The sequence below is a fragment of the Daldinia loculata genome (genome assembly GCF_022478755.1).
Source record: "Daldinia loculata strain CBS 113971 unplaced genomic scaffold F4817scaffold_10, whole genome shotgun sequence".
NCBI lineage: Eukaryota > Fungi > Ascomycota > Sordariomycetes > Xylariales > Hypoxylaceae > Daldinia > Daldinia loculata.
Genome location: NW_026054864.1, coordinates 605249 through 625736, shown reverse-complemented (window position 1 = coordinate 625736; position 20488 = coordinate 605249). Strand labels below are relative to the sequence as shown.

Here is a 20488-nt window from a genome sequence, read left to right as displayed (position 1 = left end):
CCAAAATTTTTATTTGATTTTTGATTTTTGATTTTTTTAACCTTACGATGTTAAGATAATACAGCACCTGAGGCTCCACAAAACTGAAGGTTGCAAGTCCCAAAAAAAACCTAAGGTTGGAGCAACTTTGCATGGAGAATACAAGTATTGATGACACACGAACTCTTGTGACTCATTGAAACCGAATTGGTATTATCTTGTGGCAAAGCGTTCCGATCATCAAAGTTATTACAAGCCTTCTTTCATAAAGAACTTTGCCTAAACGGGCAGTTCACATATCACTTCCAGTGACTATGCTACTAGCAGAAGGGACCAGTCGAGGAGGTGTTAGTGGGAGTGCACCAACAAATGGAGGCGAATTACACATGCCAACTGCTGGGATACCGTCAGATTTTATTCCAGTTCATCCAATGGGCGTCAAACCACTTGGGAACCGATACTTCGCATCTGGTCCAACGGCTCGGCAGTCTCTCGGTTTATTAGCTAGACTTCCGGATGAGATGATATTGCAGATACTCGAATATTTTGATATCGAGACACTGAAAGACGTCGGGTTTACTTGTCGTTTTCTTTATGCTTTTTGTCACCTCGACGAACTTTGGAAAGCATTATTTCTCGAGTAAGTCATAAGCTATGACATGTGAACCCAGACAGTCATCAATAGCCCCTTGATGGAATCCATCTACTTTAGTGCCATCTCACTGATTTGCCTATGAAATATGAAGGACTGGCTCCCAGCCGCTCGCCTGGCAAGGTTCATGGAGAGGCACGCTTCTAAAAGCTCCCACTGGATGGCGCCCTAGGATTGACTGTAGCAATGTCTTTTCCGATGTCATTCATAGGCCATTCGCTTGCACCTACATTGCTCTTGGGAAATATATATCCAGTATTCCTCGGGCAAATCAAATCAGCAGGTTGCAGCAACTCGGCTACGATGATTTCGCGCAGAACTGGAGCGGTAAGCCATTCATATTGACAGATTGCATTCAACGCTGGCCGGTATGCGGTGACTGGAACATCCAGGAGCTAAATAGGGGATATTCGGCCGTCGAGTTCCGCGCAGAAGCTGTGGACTGGCCATTCTCGGTTTATCATGAATACATGTCTAATAACGAGGATGAAAGTCCGTTATACCTATTCGATAAGGGCTTCGCGGAGAAGATGAATATTCAGATCGGGCATGTTACAGATGCGGCATACTGGCCCCCTGAGTGTTTTGGCCCGGACTTATTCGAGTTGCTTGGAGAAGAAAGACCAGCTCATCGATGGCTCATTATCGGACCTAAGCGTAGCGGTTCGACTTTTCACAAGGATCCGAACGCCACCAGCGCCTGGAATGCTGTTTTGGAAGGATCGAAATACTGGATTAGTACGTACACCCTAAGGGTTGTTTCAAACCCTTTCTCTTGCCCTTACGTTGGAACACGGTTTTATCTCTTTGAGTTAGTTAGCGAGACCTCGCTGCTTTGTATTTATTTATTGAACCTTTCATGAACGGCAGAGACTGACTGTTGTTCCCCAGTGTTTCCACCAACAGCGCAGGTTCCCGGCGTCTACGTTTCAGAGGATAGCAGTGAAGTCACTAGCCCGCTGAGCATAGCTGAGTGGTTACTCGAGTTCCATACGGAAGCACGTGCGGTACCGGGCTGCGTGGAAGGCGTTTGCAAAGCGGGAGAGATTTTACACGTGCCTAGCGGCTGGTGGCATTTGGTTGTGAACCTTGAGGCTGGTATAGCCCTCACTCAAAACTTCGTGCCTAAGTCACACCTAGCAGATGTTCTCTCTTTTCTTAGAGACAAGCCAGACCAAGTGACCGGCTTCAAAAGTAACATTGAAAGCCCATATGACCTCTTCGTAGAGCGGCTTAAGACCGATTACCCTAAACTTCTTGACGATGCTCTTGACGAGCTAGAACGGAGGAGTTTGACAAAGAAAAGAAAATGGGAGGAGGCTATCGGGAAGAAGAGTGACGATGAGAATGGTGATGGTGGTTTCAGCTTCGGCTTTGGAGGTGACTCCGACGAGGAGATACCTTAGAATAGACGATGAAATAAGATGTTTAAAACCCCCCGTTTTAAAACTCCTCACTAGACGTGGGGGTATCACAAGAGCTACATATGTATGTCGGCGTTTCTGACCCTTGGATGATAAGGCCGCATTCATCCCCGGTCAGCTTTTCCTCTCACAGTAAAAGCGGCTGAGGGGCACTGGAAAGAATGTTGGTGGCTTGCGCCCTGTATGTAAACCTTTCTCCGGTGTATTGTACGCTCTGTTTCCGGAATAGGCACAGCAGTTTATATCAAGCAGGACAAGCTGGTACCTATACCGCCTTATTTTCGCCGAGTCTTACTGGGCGGTGTTCTGTCATGTCTAAAAATGTTGGCCTAAAATAAAATCTTATGACTTAGAAGTTGGTCGAATAGGTATTTAGATATTGTATTTCGGTGTAAGTGCATTCGCTTGTAATAACTACATGCGTGCTACCTGCCTACCTCGCGATATATCGTACTAGAAACTACCTAGTAGCATAGGTATATAATGTATCTACGAAGTCTAGGTAAGTGGAAGTCTAGGTAAGTGGTACGGAGCGTCTGAGACAAAGCCCGGCCCCCGAGTAGAACTTTGAGTTATTAATAGTACCTTGCACTGCAGTATATGTACTTGGCGGGGCTGTCTTCCAATAGCTTACAGGTAGGTACATTTACCGCCTCGCGTGGTAGCTTACAACCTTACCCAAGTACCTAAGGTACCTACCTCATAATAGGGTAATGGTTTGGCGGTCGTTAATATTACCTAGCTGAGCCCCCCCACATTGATTGCATCAAGCCGTCCAGACAAGTCCATAGCACCTACCTACCTGTAACTTTACTGGATTCCCACGTCTCTCCTGCCAGCCTGCGAAGCCTCCCTGTTTCCGCGACACGTAGGTGCAACTTTGGTGCAACTTCGAGGCAACCAGCCAATCTTGGGAGCTACATCCCAAGAAGGCTTTCCGCTTCTGATCGTATATCGTACACATCGTACACATCGTACACCGTACACATTCGTTCCACCACCTGCTTTTGCCCAGAGCTTTTATTTTCCACGACTTTATTTTTGTTTCTTCAACACGAGTCTCGTCTCACGGCATCTGCAGAATGCGAATAGTCGCTTATTCTCTGTGGCACCCATCTTTTAGTTAACACTCCGCCCTTTTTTTCGCGTTCCTTGCGCCTATCTCCTCCCCTCTTACCTACCTCACATATACGCTATCGGGGAATCTATAGCTTATTCTATACTTTATTTCTTACTTTCTAATACGCCAGCCCGCCTTGCTTACGCTTTGACGTTCGCCGGCCGAACCGTATCCCCTGAGGGCCGACGCTACTCGATATATTCTATCAACGTCCACCCGGGCCGCGTCAACTTACCCCCTTACTTAGTTGCTTACCTCTGAGCATCTACACACATCACCCGCCTCCTCTACATCGCTTAACCATGGTTTCCGACGAGACGTTCGAGATATGCCTTCCTGTCCTGCAGGACCCGAGCCTCGACGACGATGACAAGACAGACAAGATCGAAGAGCTTCTGAAAAATGAGACCCCCCTGAACGGCTCGTCCCTAGAGAATGCAGTGCTCGACGTGCTATGGCGATACCGCGAGGGGGGAGGAAGTGCGACCTCACCTCCCCCGATACGACAAACCATCCTTCGCCGGCCTTCTCCAGCCTCGTGGCGGGGTTCGTCGACTCCTTTGTCAGGCTCTCCTCGGTTAGGAGTGAGCCCCCTGGCCCCGCCAGGCTTTGTTCCGACAAGCCTCAGCCGGACCAAGTCCTCTACTGTATCGCCCTTCTCATCTCCGCGTCCATCTCCGCGACTCGCGTTCTCGGCGCCGATAATACCCCACAGCCCGAATCTAAATGCTTACGAATTTGCGAATGATACGAGTCCCTCTCAAGAAATATTTGGTGACCTGCAGACTGAAAATGTTGACTGGTTAGTGAGTGATGATGCACTCAGTATTGCTTCCTCGGTGGGCACATCCAGTGGCCTCAACGCTGCAGCCCCTGAATACGTGTCTGCCCAGCAGACGGATATGACACCATATGATATGCTACGCTCGATTCTCGGGCAATCCAAGACCGACGAAGAGATCGAGTTAGCTCTTTCTATGCATGGCTACGATCTTAGTGCTACTATTGCATCTATAATGGAGTCTCAGAGCCAAGACTCAACGAATGTTGCAGGACTTACTCCTGAATCGAAGAGTGTACTAATCGGCAAATCTATGACACCAGATGGGAGGCCTACAACCCCATCAGCTCAGGGGAAAGCTGGCATCATCTGCAAATTCTACTTATCTACTGGCCAATGCCTCCGGGCAGACTGTCGATTCAGTCATGATCTCAGCAATCATCTTTGCAAGTGAGTTTAGCTTACTGCCCCTACCCCCTACTGTCCCTTTCCATATATTAACTCTCTAGGTATTGGGTTACGGGCAACTGCTTGGCCGGGGACACGTGCATTTTCTCCCATGACCCAGCCCACCTCATAAACCGCCTCAACGTGGATGAAAATGGTACACCGCAGAAAAGCCAGAATCTACAGGTTCAGGATTTTAGCTCATTCCCGTCTCTACGGCCAGGCACTCCAGAATTGAATCCTTATGCTGCTAGTTTTAACTACCCAGCTTCTGGAGTAACACCCCCACCCGGTTTGAAACCGTACGGGGGTAATGATAATTCTCGCCCTCGCTCGCGGCCTGGGAGTCGGCATCAGGCGAAAGAAGGCATGAGTGCACCGTCAATAGACGATAACGACGCATTTCCCTCTCTTGGGTCCGCTTCTGCTAAACCTAACAAAAAACACCATGGTAAGCGTGGTGGGCACGGCCATGGTCATAAAGAGAACTTCACTCCAAGCTCTCTTGCTGATATCGTAAAAATGTCGCCATCTCCTGGACCTGGATCCAGTTCCGGGTCTAGCCGACAGGAATCGAAGAAACTTGGCCGCAATGGAAGTGCTACTAATATCAAGAATGGGGAAAACAGTGCTGCTGCTCAGGCTATCTCCATGCCCAAGCACATTCCGTGGCTAGAGACGGGAGATAAGGCAAACAAAGCTTACCTGAAGGCTCGTCAGGAGGCCATAAAGCATGGTGGCCTCCGGAACAAGTTTTTACAGAGGTTCGTCGGTCCTCGATGTGGTTATATGTACCTGATTAGGCTAACTCTAGGTTCAGTGCCGCACAGGCTTGGAACCGCAACGATGCTCGAGCGGCGAAGGCTCTTAGTCTCCGAGGTCAAAGCGAGAATGACCTTATGCGAAAAGCTCACCGAGAAGCTGCGCGAGAGTTATACGAGGAGCGCAACAAGCAAAACTCGCCCAATGCGGAGATCTTTGTAGACCTACACGGCCTCCACCCGGACGAGGCTGTCGAGTATCTCGAGAGAGTTCTCCTAGATAATAGTAAGGAAATTCGACCCGTGTACGCCATTACCGGAACCGGACATCATAGCAAGAACGGGAAAGACAAGGTGGGTAAGGCTATCAGGAACTTCCTTAACGAGTGGAGATACGCGTACCGTGAGTTCTCGGTTCCCGGGGACCGGAACAACATGGGAGGTATTCTTGGGATCGACGCTAGAAGCTGGGACAAGTCTCTTGCAAGAGAGGGCTCGAAGGAGAAAGAGGAATCGAAAGAGGACGTTGACATCCTAAGCCAAGGAGTTGAAATTGGGGATGGAAAGGTTAGGCTCCTCGTCCGCGATCCTCCTAAGGGGCCTAGTAACAGGGGACGGTGACTAGTGGCAGATAATATAGTGAATAAAGCAAGTTGAAATCTTTCTTATATTAGTGTCCCAGTGTCCTTGGCTACCTAATTTAGGGGTCTATGGCTTCTACAATATCTCATATCGAAATGTGACTATTAGCAGGGGTCAGCTACATAATACCATGGCGCGCGGGACGAAGTGAGCTACGGTTCGACGGCCGGATCGACATCCGACGTTAATCGGAGACATGATGTAATTGATGTAGATAAGTACTTTGTGTAAGGTACCTTACTTGATATGTACATGGGTTGCCAAGTCGCGACATCTCCGTGGAGTAGCAGTAGAGGTCTAGGTGTATTTAATACACTAGTACCTATGTACGTGTAAACTCTTCTAAATTGCTTATCTCATGTCCTCTTTAACCTGGGGATTACTAACCGCGCATTTGATCGTGGCTGAGCTTTGAGTTTATGTTAGGCATGTACAACCCACCCACCCTATTTCAGCCCTGTTACATGTATGTACATACCTAATGTCTGCGATGTGAAAGGTACATGATATTGTACCTCGTACCCGACGCATGGTTCCCTTTTCAATTGGTTCCCTTTTTTCTTATTACACTACTAGTGTTCCTTCTTCATTCAGCCCGTTCCTTCATATGTAATGTAATGTAACCTATCTCACTACATACAAAAACGTTATACTGTGGGATTTGAATAGTGGACGCTGCGCTAGGTACCTAGCAACAATCTGTCCCTGACGTCCTTCGGGGGGGGGGCCATCGTTTTCCTCCTGTGTACATACCTACACTTCCCGAATTCAAACTTGAGGTTGTGAATGTTAACTCGTCTACGTCGGCGAATATGGATAGCTAGCTTAGCTAGTGCTGCTTAAAGCTGTCTCGAATTGCTGCTGATATATAAGCCCCGTACGGGATAATCATAACGACAGCCAGCTATATCCCATATATCCCATATCGGTCTTGTGTTTCCAACTATAGCTCGTCTTCCACCTCGACGACATATCTGGTCTAAAGGACAAGTACTTCCGATACGATACGATACGATACGATACGATACGATTTCTATACACAGCTAAACACCGTCGTCAATATGCCTCCCGACCACGAAGCTCAAGAGCCTATGCTCTCCGTCTCACACCCACCCTCACACTCGCCATCTCCCTCTCCCTCTCCCTCCCCGACGCCCCCGTCTCCTCTTCCGCCATGGGTACGCCCGAACTTACAACGGCCTACATCCAACTCGCAGCGCCTCTCAACACCGTACTCCCGCTCCGCAGCCAACAACGACTCCTCCGAGCCCTTCGGCCGCCGCATAATGCGCGCCAGCGTATCCTTCTCCGACAAGATGCTCAAGCTATTCTACAGCATGACCCTCGTCCAACGCATCATCGCCGTGTCCGCCCTGGTCGTCGTCAACGTCCTCCTGATCCTGTTCCTCGTGTACTCGCACCGCATCTTCGCCGCCCTGGCCCCTATCGCTAAGGGTTGGCGCGCGCTGCCTGGTGGGTGGGTGATTGTGTTTCTGATGACGTGCGCGTCGGGATTCCCCCCTATGATCGGGTATAGCACTTGCATCACCATCGCGGGTTTCGTCTACGGGTTCCCCGGTGGCTGGCCCATCGTCGCTAGTGCCACTGTCTTCGGGTCTACCGCCGCGTTCCTCGCCAGCAGGACGATATTCAGCGGATACGTGCACTCGCTAGTCGGCGCGGACAAGCGATTCGTCGCTTTAGGACAAGTCCTCCGCCGAGACGGATTGTTAGTCCTAGCCGCTATCCGCTTCTGCCCGCTGCCGTTCAGTCTCAGCAACGGGTTCCTCGCCACAATCCCCAGCATTTCGCCGTGGCGCTTCGCGCTCGCAACAGCCATGGCTTCCCCCAAGCTTCTCGTGCACGTCTTCATCGGCAGCCGGCTGGCCCTACTCGCCGAGAGCGGCGATACCATGAGCGCAGGCGACAAGGCCATCAATTACCTAAGCATGCTGCTCGGCAGCGCCGTGGGGATTACCCTCAGCCTGTTTATATACCGGCGCACGATGGCGCGTGCCAGAGAACTTGCGCGCGAAGAGGCTGCTGAGAACGGAGTCGCGATAGACGAGGAACTAGACGAGGAGTTGGATCTAGGGTATGGAGACTTAGAAGAGGGAAGACGGCAGCGGGCTGGGGAGGCGGATGAGGCGGCGCTCATGGATGATGACGATATCTCGCTGTGGGAAACGGATGCTGTTGACGGAGGAGGATACAGGGATGAGACGGAGGAGGAAGATGCTGCCGGAAACGGGAATAGAAAGGTTTCCCACGGAGAGCATCGATAGATAGATAGATAGATGGGCATTGTCGACCGTTTGCAAGTTTACCAAGGAATTCGTTCGTGTACGAAATACGGGATACAATAGGCGTCTGGCGAGTTGAGAGCATAAGAAAGGGCGGATCAGTTACAAGTTTGGCATTTTGGAGTGTACGGCATAAGATGGATGGGAATATTGAATCGCATTAGCTAGAAGGGATAGGCGCCTAGGTAGGCAGGCAGGCAGGCCATTTTGATTTTGCTTGTGGAAAAGAATATTATTGTGTTATAAGTCGTATCAAAGCTAGTTTCTCAATTTCCTGCTCTTGAAGGGTATCGTCCGTGCTACTTTCTTCATTCCTAACGCCCGACTGATGCTATCGTAAAAGGTAAAGAAAAGAAAAAGAAAACCCAACGCCTCATACATTACGTTATCATGCCATCAATACTCTGTCAGCCATTCAAAAGCAGTCCAACCCTTCCCTGTGTGTGCGAATTCGCTTGCTTCAAATCAAATACCCCCTGGCTAGGTCTGTTGCTTGAGCCTGCTCGATAATAAACCCGTATGAAACTAAAAAATCAAAATAGTAATAACTCCAACCATGATCCTAGGTATGACCCACGGCAGAGAAGGAAATCACCTCGACCAAAGATATTACTGTTGTCCTTGGAGGCTCTGCATGAGCCGAATCGCATCCTCGATAGGGTATCCAATGAAGACTGGGCCTGTAAATAGCATCTGCGGCTTATTGTCCGACTTGCGGTCCAGCTCAGCCGGGTTAATAAACGTAGGCTGGCGTGGATTGCTGGCTGCAAATCGTGGCTCATGAGCTGGAATAGAAGTTTGACTACTCGACCGGATATCTCCAAACCTAACGGAGTTCTTATCTTCGCGTTTCAGTGGAGAGCCGTTCATCATATCCGTCAGCTTCGTGTGATCGAAGGGACACTTTCCTGTCTTTGCCGGCGTCACTTGAGGAGGCAGCGATGAAGGAATCTGAACGGGCGCTGGCGGAGGGGACTCAGGTCGACCCATCCCTTCGACACCCGGTGGAGTATCGAACACGGGCACTGAGATGCCCCAAGGACGGCTCGGCGATTCACCAACTCGGACCTCCTTAAGAGGTCGGTCGAAGCGGCTTTGCCTGTCCAGATCATCTAGATCATCCTCATGATGTTCTAAAGCAGTATGCTCCGGATCATCCGAGGCCGTCGCGCTCACCGTTTGAGCCCAGGTCACAACACGATCGTTCGAGGTTCTTTCAACCTCGCTCTGAGGTCGTGTGTCCCGTTCAGGCAACATAGGTTGATGGATCCGACTGAGACCTTCAACCATGTTAGCAAGATTGCCATACTTGGCATCTAGCTTCCTAATGTGTTCCTCATTCTTTTGATACCTACGCACACAGATTTCGTGACTCCTTGGCAACTCGTGCTTGTGTGTCTCCAAGTAGTGAGCGATCTCTTCTGGCGAGTGCTGGTCCATGTATCGAATTGGGCATTTGGAAGCAGCAGGCTGTGAGCTTGGATCATCATACATAGTCGCACAGATGGGATCTTCTATATCATGCACCGTTTTACCAGGTATGTTACTAGGCTCCTCATTCTGCTTCTCTTCTCTGGCGGTCTGGGAGAAGGGACAATCTAAGTTGCTCTTCTTTCCCGGGATAGTAAAGTCCTGCTCGAGGATAGTGGAAAGGGTCGTCATTGTGGTAGGAGGAAGACTGTCTCTGCTAGATCGACTGCTCTTGCTAGTAGCTGTTAAGGAAGAAGCAACACGTCTACCTTCCCTAATGATGACGGCAATTTGATGTTTAGAGTCTGAGGTTTTCCTTCTAGGCAAGGGAACAAAACTATTGTTTGCTAGGGATGGATTGTGCAACTCTGGGGGAATCTGAAGATTCAATAGCGTCTCTGAAATCTCAGGCGCCGTCGGAGCATATTTATCGGCTAGATACTGGAACTATCGGAATCGATAAAGTTAGCGACTGAAACCTCGGAAATAATTTTTGTCATTTGTGAACAAAGAGATGTCATTTTCCGTATTATATCAGTAACTTCTAAAATTTTTATTTCGGTCAACACTACCACAAGGGTAGCTCTTGATCTAGAGCTAATTTTTCTCATCATATATAAAGGGCGGAGAAGGAAGAAGGGAGTAAGACGGGATTCATAAGATTGACGGTTGACATACCTGCTCGTGTGCATATCGAAGTTTGTGCTCCAGGACAGTCTGCCTGTCGCTCAAGTTTTGAACTTCATCGGCCAATGCATTAAATGATTCTATTAAGATCTGTACGAGGTTTTGACAATTCATATCCTGGTCCAGCATGGAAGAAATGAAGAAGATTACGAGTGAGCGAGTTAAGAAAGCCGGAGATGTAGTTGGGGTGAAAAGGAAAAGATGCTAAGGTTAACTAGTGGAATGATGAAATGGAGAATGATCCGAATAACGCCGATGGCTAGAACTGGATTTTTTTGTCAGCTCCAATTCCGGATGTGGGGGTACCCTCGTTGCTGTGGTTAGCCTGTTTAATTGCATGGGCCTGCAAGGAACAAAAGGAACAATTCCTTTCCTTCCCAAGATCATTACATCTTCCCATTCAGCAAGAACCGATCACTTAGAAAGTTTATCAATGTAACACGGCATAATGCTTATTACATGTAGGTACCCAGGTATGTACGATACAATATACAATACTACATGCAAGAGTGCCTAACCTATAAATTTTAGAACTCTTAGAATGAATCGTCCCCAAAGTCTCCTATGATCGCGAAGCCAAGTAGGTAGTAAATAAACCCACATATAAGTTAGAAGATACCTCTACCCAGTCAAGGAATCTAAGACTATTCCTATATTATCCCCCAATGGGTACATATAATTAGGGAAGTACTGCCAACGACGTACAGGGTCATAATATTCCGTACTCAGACGTCAACTGGTTGTAAAGACACAATTATAAAAGCTCCACCTACACCTACCAACTTGGAATCTAGATCCTTCCCCGCTTCCTACTTCATACAACTTCGTGATAACAAGACCCGTAGCCAATCATAGTAACAATTCCTCGCCGAAGACTGAATCGTGCCGGACAATCAACCATGGCTCCAGTCGTAGCCCACCTTGTTTCCGAAAGCAAACCATACCTCGTCCCAGGTGAATATATCATGTTCGATTAGTCCAGCCTCAGAACGACTAACACGTCGTATTAGGCAAGCTGCTTGTAAAAGAGCTCTGGTTTGAAGTCCCCTTAGATCATTCTGATCCAAATTCGAAGACTATCAAGCTCTTTGCAAGAAGTGTTGTCAAATATGAACGACCTATTGTCGAATCATCAGAGGTCGTGCAGAGACCTTACCTACTATTCCTCCAGGGCGGTCCTGGTTTGGGAACTCCAGCACCTCAAGATTCCCCTTTGTCAAAGTATATGCTCGATAGAGGCTACGAGCTGCTCTTTCTGGATCAGCGAGGCACAGGCTTCAGCACACCCATCTCAGATAACACTCTAGAGCTCATCGGCAGCCCCCAGGAGCAAGCTGACTATCTTAAGCTCTTCAGGGCCGACACTCTTGTCAAGGACAGTGAAGCTGTTCGCCTCTGCCTAACGAGGGACTATCCACCTGAGAAGAAGAAGTGGTCTACCTTCGGCCAGTCGTTTGGCGGTTTTACGACCCTAACCTATCTCTCCTTCGCACCAGAAGGCCTTAGAGAATGCTTCATCACCGGCGGACTTGCCGCCTTAGATAAAGGCCCCGAGGAGGTTTATCAAGCCACCTTTCAAAGGTGTATAGATCGTAATCACGACTACTATAGGAAATTCCCAGATGATGTCGCCACGGTCAAATGGATCGCTGAGAAGATCCGCGAATTCGGTGGTGAAAAAGGAATTCCCCTGCCCAGCGGTGGCTTCCTAACAGTGTCACGATTAATGACTGTGGGCCTTAATTTCGGTGCTCACGGCGGCGTCGACCGAGTTCACAATTATATTATTAGGATGAAGGCAGATCTCGATCAGTACGGCACATTTACTCGCTTCACTCTGAACGAACTAGAACAAGACAACCAATGGGACACAGCTCCAGTCTACTCACTACTTCACGAGCCATGTTGGTGCTTCGGCCCAGGCGTAGCCGGAAGATGGGCAGCCGAGCGAGTGGGCGCGAGCCTAGAAGAATTCCAATGGCTCCGACAGGACTGGGCCGGACCAGCGAGCCTAGGTGAAAAGCCGCTGTATTTCTCCGGCGAGATGATCTACCCCTTCTTCTTCGACACATGCGCCGGACTCTTCAAGCTCAAGGAGACAGCACAGATCCTAGCCGAATTCGACGGCTGGGCACCGCTCTATGATATTGAGCAATTGGGTAAAAACGAGGTCCCCGTGTACGCGGCCATCTATAATGATATGTACGTCGATCCGGACATGTCGCGAGTCACGGCGTCTAAGATTAAGGGGATCAAGGTCTTCGAGACAAGCGTCTTGTACCATAATGCTCTCCGTTCGCGTCCGGATGAGGTGATTCCTCAGTTGCTTCGGTTGCGTGATGATACCATTGACTAAAGAGCTTTTGTAAACTATGGCCCTAAAAGGGTTCATCAAGATCAAGGCCATAGCACTTCGATAATAAATATAACCGCAATATCGTAATGACCTCAGACATTATCTCCCTGGTAGCCTTACTAGGTGTTCAGCTCAGGTAGGTATGGGCAACTATGTATACAAGTCCTACCAAGTCCTAATCCTTGGTTGATCCTTCCTACGTGAATGAGAGTGACCGAGAAATTATATCAGCTAGAATGTATATCTTAGCTAAGCTAGCCATAGAGCAGACACACCAGTAATGACAGTAGATAGTAAAGGTACCTATGTTCTAAAGGTGGCGCACGAAATCGCCCAAGACGGCGTTAGCCTGCCGCAGCTTGCCGCATTGGTAAGAGACGTGCCGTCTGTGAGTGACCCAAGCCATTAAGGCATTGTAACTAAAACGGTGGCTGTAGACCGTAAGGCGTCAACTTGTCTCAGAGGTAATACTTCGGCGACGTAGCATGGCCAGGTACATAGTGGTACAGGCACGCTGCCTGAATGCAAGCCACGGCACGAGACACGTAGGGCAGCACGCCTACCTAGTCTTCTTCATAAACCTGCTGCTGCATCTCGATTCCTGCGTCCCTGTTAGCTGCGGTGCTGCACCAGAGTGAGGGGTCATGCGCGTACGCCACAGTCTGCTTGCCGAATCTGCAATTACCTTGGCCTTGGCAAAGAGCTTCTCTTCGTATTTCTCCTCGTCTTTCGACTTGAGCCTCACTTTGCTTGGTTGTGCCTTTTAAATCGTGTTAGTCCCCAGTTCCCCTTTAGCAAATCCGGCTTTTTGTGATACCTATCACATAACATACCTGTATAAGAATCGGCACAAGCTCCTTGGGGTCGGCATTCGCGATCGCTGCAACGGTTTTGAATCCGTTGTCGTAGAATACCCTTGCTGTCCGGCTTTTGACGAATGTGATCTTAGCCAGTGCTAGGAGATCTGACCTTGCTCCGGCGTTCAGCCTGTCTGAAAAGTGATCGAGAACAGCCGCCATTGCCCTACTCGCGAATTAGCTCCAGGTCTGGCTATAGGAACAAGCGATAGATAGCCTTAGGCTCTATATCGAACGTACCCCCAGCCCATCTGCTCACAAAACTTGATCACTTTATCGGGTAAAGTTAGTAACTAGTGATACTTTGCTATACGTCTTACGTGCTGTGATGCGTTACTCACTTCCAGCAGCAAAACCTTGGCATGTCTGCGCTAGGTTCTGCACCGCGCCTCGTGGTGTGTCGTACTTGCGTGAGACCACATGAATGGGCATCTCGTTGCACAGGTCCCTAAGTTGGAGGGCTAGGTAGAACCGACGATAAATACGAACAGTTTCCTTTTCCTGTGGTGTCGTCTCTTTGAGGTGTCCGCCTTGGGCCCTGTGATAAATTAGTATAATAATTTTTGTTATACCATTCGTCACTTACATCTTGATCACTTGCGTCGGTTTTAGGCCGAGAAATGTCATAACGCGAAGCCCACTGTCATCGAGGCCTTCCATTTCCGATCTAAAGACTCGCCAATCGATGGCAACAGAATTATCATGCACCGGCGTAAACATGTATAGAACATCTGCAACTCTCGTAAGTAATTCCCTTTCCTAAGCGACTTCTCATTTTTTAAAAGAGGTAAAAATATGATAGGCAGAAGTTTGAAACCATGCTTCACTTTTAGGGTTGTAGGGAATAAGGGATAGTAATGAGCGTAGTTTAGGGTATCACTCACGCATTTCGCCATCCATCACGAAGGCGCGCAGTGCACGCTGCATCTCACGATGAATAAACACCCCATCATCCGGTTCTAGTGAAGAGGTGACGATCGCCTTACCCAGCTGTGTTGCAGTATATAAATCGGAGTCGTCGCAATGAAGGAAACCCATCTCGGTCAAATCTCTTAAACTAGACTCGACATGGGTGTTTATAACATCGGGTGTCGACGACAAGTTCAATAGAGTTTTCCGGATGTAATCCTCAATGGTGTCTCTCGAATTGGCCAGTCTAATAGCGGTTATCTCCAACAGCGCTCGTTGAATACGATGTTTATCTGTTGTCAGGCCGCTAGAAATTTGCGGCAATTCGGCTCGCATAAGCTCGATGACATCTTCTAGGTCGTCCTTCCGACAGCACAGGTAAGTCTCTCCGATTTCGTCTTTTCCTTTTCTCCCTGCGCGGCCGCGCATCTGACGGAGCATAGAGGGACCAACTAAGTCTCGGCCCATCCGTGCGTTATGGAGTATGACTCTTCGTGCCGGAAGATTGATACCAGCAGCAAGACTACATGTTGCTACCAGAACCTTCAGCACGCCTTTATCGTAAGCACTAGCAATCAACTCTCGCTCTTCTGTCGTTAGGCCAGCATGGTGAAAAGCAACTCCGGAGGTGACAGTTTCTGCTAGGCAAGGATCAAGTCCTGTACTGAGACTGCGTAGGTCCGCTAAGAGATCAAGTCTTGCTTCGACAACAGTTGGGTCTAGGTAGCTAGTATCACGTAGAGTACGGCTAATAAGCCGTGCATCCGATTCGCAGCCATCTTCTACATGTTAGCATACACATAGCTTAGAAACCCTACTTAGGCGACTCCTTCGAAGGAACAAGAAAGACATTGTAAAGATAGGAGGTTACATACTGTGAGTATATTAGCATTTATGCCAGATGATAATTCTAAGAAATTGCAATAAATGGCTGAATAATGAGAAAAACAAAAGCATAGCTCTATAATCTAGGAGAGTTAATACTGACCAACGACTATTACAAAACACGAGAGCGCCATAGCCAGACCTCGCTGTCTCGACTGCCAATGCGACTACAGAATTTAATACTGTATCCTTAAATTCCTTGTGCGAGCTAGGTTGGATAATTCTCACAGGATGAGCCTGGTGCTGGCTTGCGTTGGAAGTTGAGCTGGGCTGACTAGCAGCCTTGGCGGCTTTAAGGAGGCCGCCAGTTGATGAAGCTGGATAAATTTTGCCTTCATGAACAAGATGCTCTTCGATCGGCACTGGCCGGTAGAATGTGCTATATATGTGGGCATCTAGCCAACGTGATAATAAGTCAATATTTTGCAACGTTGCGCTCATACCAACGATTTGGACTTCATGCTCGAGACTTAAAAGTTTCGTAGCGATGAGTTCCATGAGATAACCACGGTGATCATCATCTAGCATATGAAGCTCATCCAGGACTACGGCTCGAAGCTTGGTAATGGAACAATCGTCAATAGCAGTATTTAGAAGAGAGTTTGCCTGTATTCCTATCAGATCTATGTCACATGAATGCCGTAGACGACGGACCTTCTCGAAAGTGCAGACCCCAATATCAAAGTCTGACCACGTCGCCCTGACTTTTCCGCCACCGAAGAAGCCAATAACTCTGATAGTACCTTCATCAAAGCGTTTCTGCCAAAGGGAAGTCTGCTCCTTTTCTGGCGAATCCTCCTTAAATGTTTGACGCTTGATACCTTGGACAACGTTCCGTAGCCACCGGACTTTTTCTTGGACTAATGCAACATACGGAAGCACCAGCAAAGCTTTCGAATCGCTATCTTCGAGGACCCTCTTTAGCATTAGAATGTCAGCAACTAGAGACTTACCACCCCCTGTCGGAGCCGTATAGACGAGGTTCTTTGACCCATTTAGGAGGCCTGGGCCTAGAAGGCATTGCTTTTGCCAGGTATATATCTCATTGATACCAAGCTCTTTGAAGTTGTTCACCAACGAAGTAGGCAAGCCATATCGTGGAAAAGATAGCAAAAGGGAGCGGTCGACTACTGACGTAGGAGTAGCCTGTACTGCCCGGCGCTGCGAATATTCCGAAGGGTGTGTAATAGTATCGGGGTCAACATCAGTGATGATACTAGCAGCTAATTCAGGTAGCTCTTTGTCAACAGCTGATGCTCTCTGGAACTGAATTGCCCTTTTCGGTGGGGGCTGCTGCTGCTCAGAACTAGCGATATCGGCATGTAATCTCTTGTTGCCTGAAAGGGTAGTTGTATGAAATGTCTTCTGCTGCAAAGTAGTTGACTCAAGTGTCGTTTTATGCAAAATACCTCTTGGTGGTTCCATGATCATCTACCACCTTAGCTGAGGCTGTTGAGCAAAGAAACCTGTAGTTTTGCGATGGATTGGCTTTCACCGTCAACTGTGATATGCATCGGGACTGTTGGTTGATAAGTATCCTTCGCTCAGTCTAAGCACATAGCAAACAGTCTAGTTCCAATTCATGCTATGCAAGGCAGAAAAGCAGAGTGACAAGTGTACAAAAAATGGAGATAGTCGTCCATGCAGCCATGAATCATGATATGTACCTACCTAACCTAGGTACATATGTCAGTTGGGATTTAATCGGGGGCCGTTAAAATGGTGTTGTACACGAAAGCAACGCCATGTCACGTGGCAGCAGGGTGCTCTTTTCTTCAATGCCCTTGCATATGCCAAGTGGAGTGGAGAGCAATCATGGACAGCCTACGCAGACCCTCACCAAGGCATCGGGAATTGGCGCCTGGCCTCCGAAGACCCACTCTATTGACATAATCAGGTACGGCATCGCGTAATCATTGCCGCCGTCGTTCCCAAAAAGGAATTCATGCATTAATCTAATCCTGATGTCTTTCATTGGACGATGGTTTTAACGGATGGATCTCGGATTGGTCTCTCAGGTGGCCCGTGCCGATTTACGAACCTCGTGCGGTCGGGGTCACCTCCAACGTCAAGCTTCCAACTTAATTACATGTACCTCATAGGGTAGGTACCGATGTAACGAGTTGGGTAGTGGGTAGGGTAGCCTAGGACTTGTTTCCCACACATGGAAATGCTGGTTCTCCCGACATCTCGGCATCGTAGGTCAGACTGGTCAGACTGCTCAGCTAACTGCCTAAAACTAGATGACCTTTGCTTATATACTACCTACCATGTAGTAGGATTGTATTTGTCATTTTATCTTCAGACCGTTTCCTATTCAGCTTTCGATTACAACGATGCTCTCATCCTACAGATTACTCTCCGATACATGGCTGTCGTTACGTTGGTCTCAAGTGGGTTCACTTCCGGTTTTATCTGCGTAGGTGGCAAAAAGCAGTGTTCCACATACATACGTGACATATCTGGGCTAATATCCTACTATCTTTTTACTCCCCTTTAGTCGCTTTTGCCCGTTAAGTTCCAACTCTCCGCAGTCCCCAGTTCACGAGTATCGAATAAGCATGTATAACAAATAACGGTATAAATTGCGAAGTAATGATGCTACAATGAGAGAAATTACATTTGTTGACAACAGTTAATGGAGTATCATTAGGTATTTATAATTTCGTTACCATTGCAGGCTACGGATCAATATCGATGAGATCGTAAGCACATCTTGTCTTTTGGATTAGTAGATAGTCAGTTAGTAGGCTCTACGTCCAAACCTTAGGGAACGCCCATTTTCATGGTAACCCATTTTCATGGTTCAAGCCAAGCTGCTGACTAGCAGATACTTTTATACCGCTAGATCTCGTTGCGAAAAGCGGAGATGCCTCTTTTATTTTGAAGAATCGCCCCAGAATCTGGAGGCACTTACCTACTCGTCATGAAGATGCTAGGTCATTTCCGCTGTCGTGCTCTTAAGGGGCAAGGAGGTCAAAACATTCCTCCGCGCATCAGAACTAGTCCTAACCCTTAAAAACCCTGGATTACGTAGAGATTGCCCACATCCAATACACATTAAGTAGGACCCTTTAGATCCGGCTATGTTAGGTTTTGAGGTGCAGTGTAATTTTTATACGGAGCACGAATTGAGAGGTAACACGCCTACATAGCGGTCGATACATCTATTCGGCGAAGCAAACTTCTGACCCTCATAGCAAAGCGGACATTTCAACTAAGGACAATTCACCTTGCTGTACTTTTTGCAGATTTGTGAGCTCGGTTGTCTTGGGTATGTCTCTACTATTGCACAGCGGTGACGGGTGGGATCCCTGTCCCATGTGATCTGGTTGGGCCATTAGATCGCGAGGTGGGGGTTTTTTGCTCAATACCTGTCGTTTTTGTCCCGGTTGCTAGCGGTGCCCAGGCTCTCCAGAGTCCAGACTGACTGCCTCGCCTTTGCCTCACCTCGAAGCCTAAGGCCGAACTGCTTCTAGGACGACGAGAAGCAATTTTTTGGGATTAATCGCAGTGTATTCAATAAGACAGTACGGGTAAGCAATGAACTGCGCCTTATTTGGTTGCTTTCTATGATATCTTGGCGTAGAATGTGTACTATGTAGATAGACAACGGCCATGCTTTGGTTTAAAAATCTCGGGAAACGGGCGGTCTTGACTCGCGGCCAATCTTGGCTAGATCCCCACCCTATAAAAGTGCGACAGGTGATAGGAATGCTGCCTGTCATACAACTGCGCGTCGCCCCGATGAGGTGAGCTCGACGGTTCGGGACACGCGGTAACATCTCTAAAAGAGGAATAACTGCGAAGAGGCGGCCACGATCAATGTTGGTATAAAGAGAATTTACTCCTAAGTTAAATAGGGTTGGCTCTCAAGCGAGGGCGTTAAAGCAGTACAAACGCATCACGAAATATTAGCAAGCAAGCTAAGCAAAATGAAACGGGGATGCAACTGTTTTCAACAAAAAGACACCATGGATTCATCTCAATGAATGGCATATCTAACCAAGAGGGGAATAGAATCTAGTCGGTAACAATATCATATCGATACGCCCTACACACAGACGTCTTCGTCGAGAAAGAAAAGCACGCAGACACAGCATATAATTTCAGATGCGAGAATGATGGATGAGATGAAGTCGAATAGAGCATGCAGCCTTTAGCAGGAAGCGTAAGTTTGGTTGGACTTGACAGGGGTGGAGGTAATGGATGTGGGCCGTGGGCTCCCAAGGCGAGACTTTTTAACCTCAGTACCACTCCACAGACATCCACACACACTGGCCTTGTCACTGGCCTTGTCGGGGAAGTGTATGTACAACACACGCCCAATATTTTACCCTTGTTTACCTAGCCCTTTCCAGGTACCGGTACCGCGGCGCTACCATCTGCCAATAAGCCCAGCTGGTACAATATCAGAGTTTGAATGGCTGAAGATCCCAACTCCTCCCCCGTCAAATATTCCCCGTGCCTTTGTGCGTCTCTTTCTTGACCATTTCCCATTGCTCTATTAAAACCTATTTAGATGGTAAATAAATGCATGGTACGGGCGGCATTGTACTATGTACAACCAGCAATGAATTACCTATTGCCGTTAACCTGCATACCTTGACCTAATCTAGGTAATCTACAAGGTAGACATAGCATACAGAGTTCCTATTTCCTTTTCCTACATCCTTTTACTTACCTACATACATCCACCCATCCATTCATTGCCTAGGTTAGTATTGATGCATCTGTACCATCTGTACACTGGATGATTTAAAAAGTACATAGATACCTCCTACCTTACCTACCTTACCTACATTGTACATGTAGGCCAGCCAGACTAGTAGATGTTGCATTTCGATGCATTTGCATCTCTTGACTTTTTTTGCCTTCCTGTGATGCATTCAAGCACTACACACAGGCATCTATCCAATCTACCCAATCTATCCATTCAGTCAATATCTCAGCCCTTGCGAACCTCTCCTACTCACCTAGCTTTATTTAGGGCACCCTAGCAGCACAGCACCACGTATGTACGTACATATTATGGTACATGAGGTAGCTGGCTAGTCCAACGTTCGTCAAAAAAGTCACCCTTCTCTTTTTTCTTCTTCATTCCATACAGTAGTAGGTTACCTACCTACCTAACCTTTTTACCTTAGCTACCTTTTTTTTTCCTTACCGCGCCTTTCATACCCCGGCAAATCTAGCAATCTCCAAGATCCCGAAG

At 48.0% G+C, this 20488-nt stretch overlaps 7 protein-coding genes across 7 annotated transcripts; 5 read left to right on the top strand and 2 right to left on the bottom strand.

Moving 5' to 3' along the window:
- Positions 1 to 101: 101 nt before the first annotated feature.
- On the top strand, positions 102 to 2185 carry F4817DRAFT_330307 (Clavaminate synthase-like protein). Its single transcript, XM_049302377.1, has 3 exons — positions 102 to 619; positions 726 to 1369; positions 1523 to 2185. The coding sequence occupies exons 1-3, from the start codon at positions 294 to 296 to the stop codon at positions 2035 to 2037; spliced, it is 1485 nt and encodes a 494-aa protein (XP_049161580.1). The 5' UTR covers positions 102 to 293; the 3' UTR covers positions 2038 to 2185.
- A 647-nt stretch (positions 2186 to 2832) lies between these two features.
- Positions 2833 to 5837, top strand: F4817DRAFT_330305 (uncharacterized protein). Its single transcript, XM_049302376.1, has 3 exons — positions 2833 to 4406; positions 4466 to 5167; positions 5224 to 5837. Exons 1-3 carry the CDS (start codon positions 3478 to 3480, stop codon positions 5783 to 5785), a joined length of 2193 nt encoding a protein of 730 aa, XP_049161579.1. The 5' UTR covers positions 2833 to 3477; the 3' UTR covers positions 5786 to 5837.
- Positions 5838 to 6342: 505 nt separating this feature from the next.
- On the top strand, positions 6343 to 8342 carry F4817DRAFT_330303 (uncharacterized protein). Its single transcript, XM_049302375.1, is given in 2 exon segments — positions 6343 to 6803; positions 6814 to 8342. The coding sequence occupies 1 exon segment, from the start codon at positions 6868 to 6870 to the stop codon at positions 8089 to 8091; it is 1224 nt and encodes a 407-aa protein (XP_049161578.1). The 5' UTR covers positions 6343 to 6803; positions 6814 to 6867; the 3' UTR covers positions 8092 to 8342.
- On the bottom strand, positions 8343 to 10490 carry F4817DRAFT_330301 (uncharacterized protein). The gene is made up of 2 exons (XM_049302374.1): positions 10258 to 10490; positions 8343 to 10026 (listed from the first exon to the last, which is right to left on the bottom strand). The coding sequence occupies exons 1-2, from the start codon at positions 10393 to 10395 to the stop codon at positions 8719 to 8721; spliced, it is 1446 nt and encodes a 481-aa protein (XP_049161577.1). The 5' UTR covers positions 10396 to 10490; the 3' UTR covers positions 8343 to 8718.
- A 196-nt stretch (positions 10491 to 10686) lies between these two features.
- Positions 10687 to 12865, top strand: F4817DRAFT_16724 (alpha/beta-hydrolase). Its single transcript, XM_049298167.1, has 4 exons — positions 10687 to 10739; positions 10798 to 10846; positions 11112 to 11220; positions 11277 to 12865. The coding sequence occupies exons 3-4, from the start codon at positions 11166 to 11168 to the stop codon at positions 12620 to 12622; spliced, it is 1401 nt and encodes a 466-aa protein (XP_049161576.1). The 5' UTR covers positions 10687 to 10739; positions 10798 to 10846; positions 11112 to 11165; the 3' UTR covers positions 12623 to 12865.
- Positions 12866 to 16698, bottom strand: F4817DRAFT_363268 (P-loop containing nucleoside triphosphate hydrolase protein; the record flags this gene model as incomplete). Its single annotated transcript, XM_049306624.1, has 9 exons — positions 12866 to 13223; positions 13277 to 13382; positions 13456 to 13645; positions 13720 to 13750; positions 13821 to 14017; positions 14066 to 14210; positions 14364 to 15167; positions 15390 to 15879; positions 15928 to 16698. 9 exons carry the CDS (start codon positions 16696 to 16698, stop codon positions 13186 to 13188), a joined length of 2772 nt encoding a protein of 923 aa, XP_049161575.1. The 3' UTR covers positions 12866 to 13185.
- A 475-nt stretch (positions 16699 to 17173) lies between these two features.
- On the top strand, positions 17174 to 18587 carry F4817DRAFT_330285 (uncharacterized protein). Its single transcript, XM_049302373.1, has 2 exons — positions 17174 to 17692; positions 17774 to 18587. Exons 1-2 carry the CDS (start codon positions 17438 to 17440, stop codon positions 17840 to 17842), a joined length of 324 nt encoding a protein of 107 aa, XP_049161574.1. The 5' UTR covers positions 17174 to 17437; the 3' UTR covers positions 17843 to 18587.
- The last annotated feature ends 1901 nt before the right edge of the window (positions 18588 to 20488 follow it).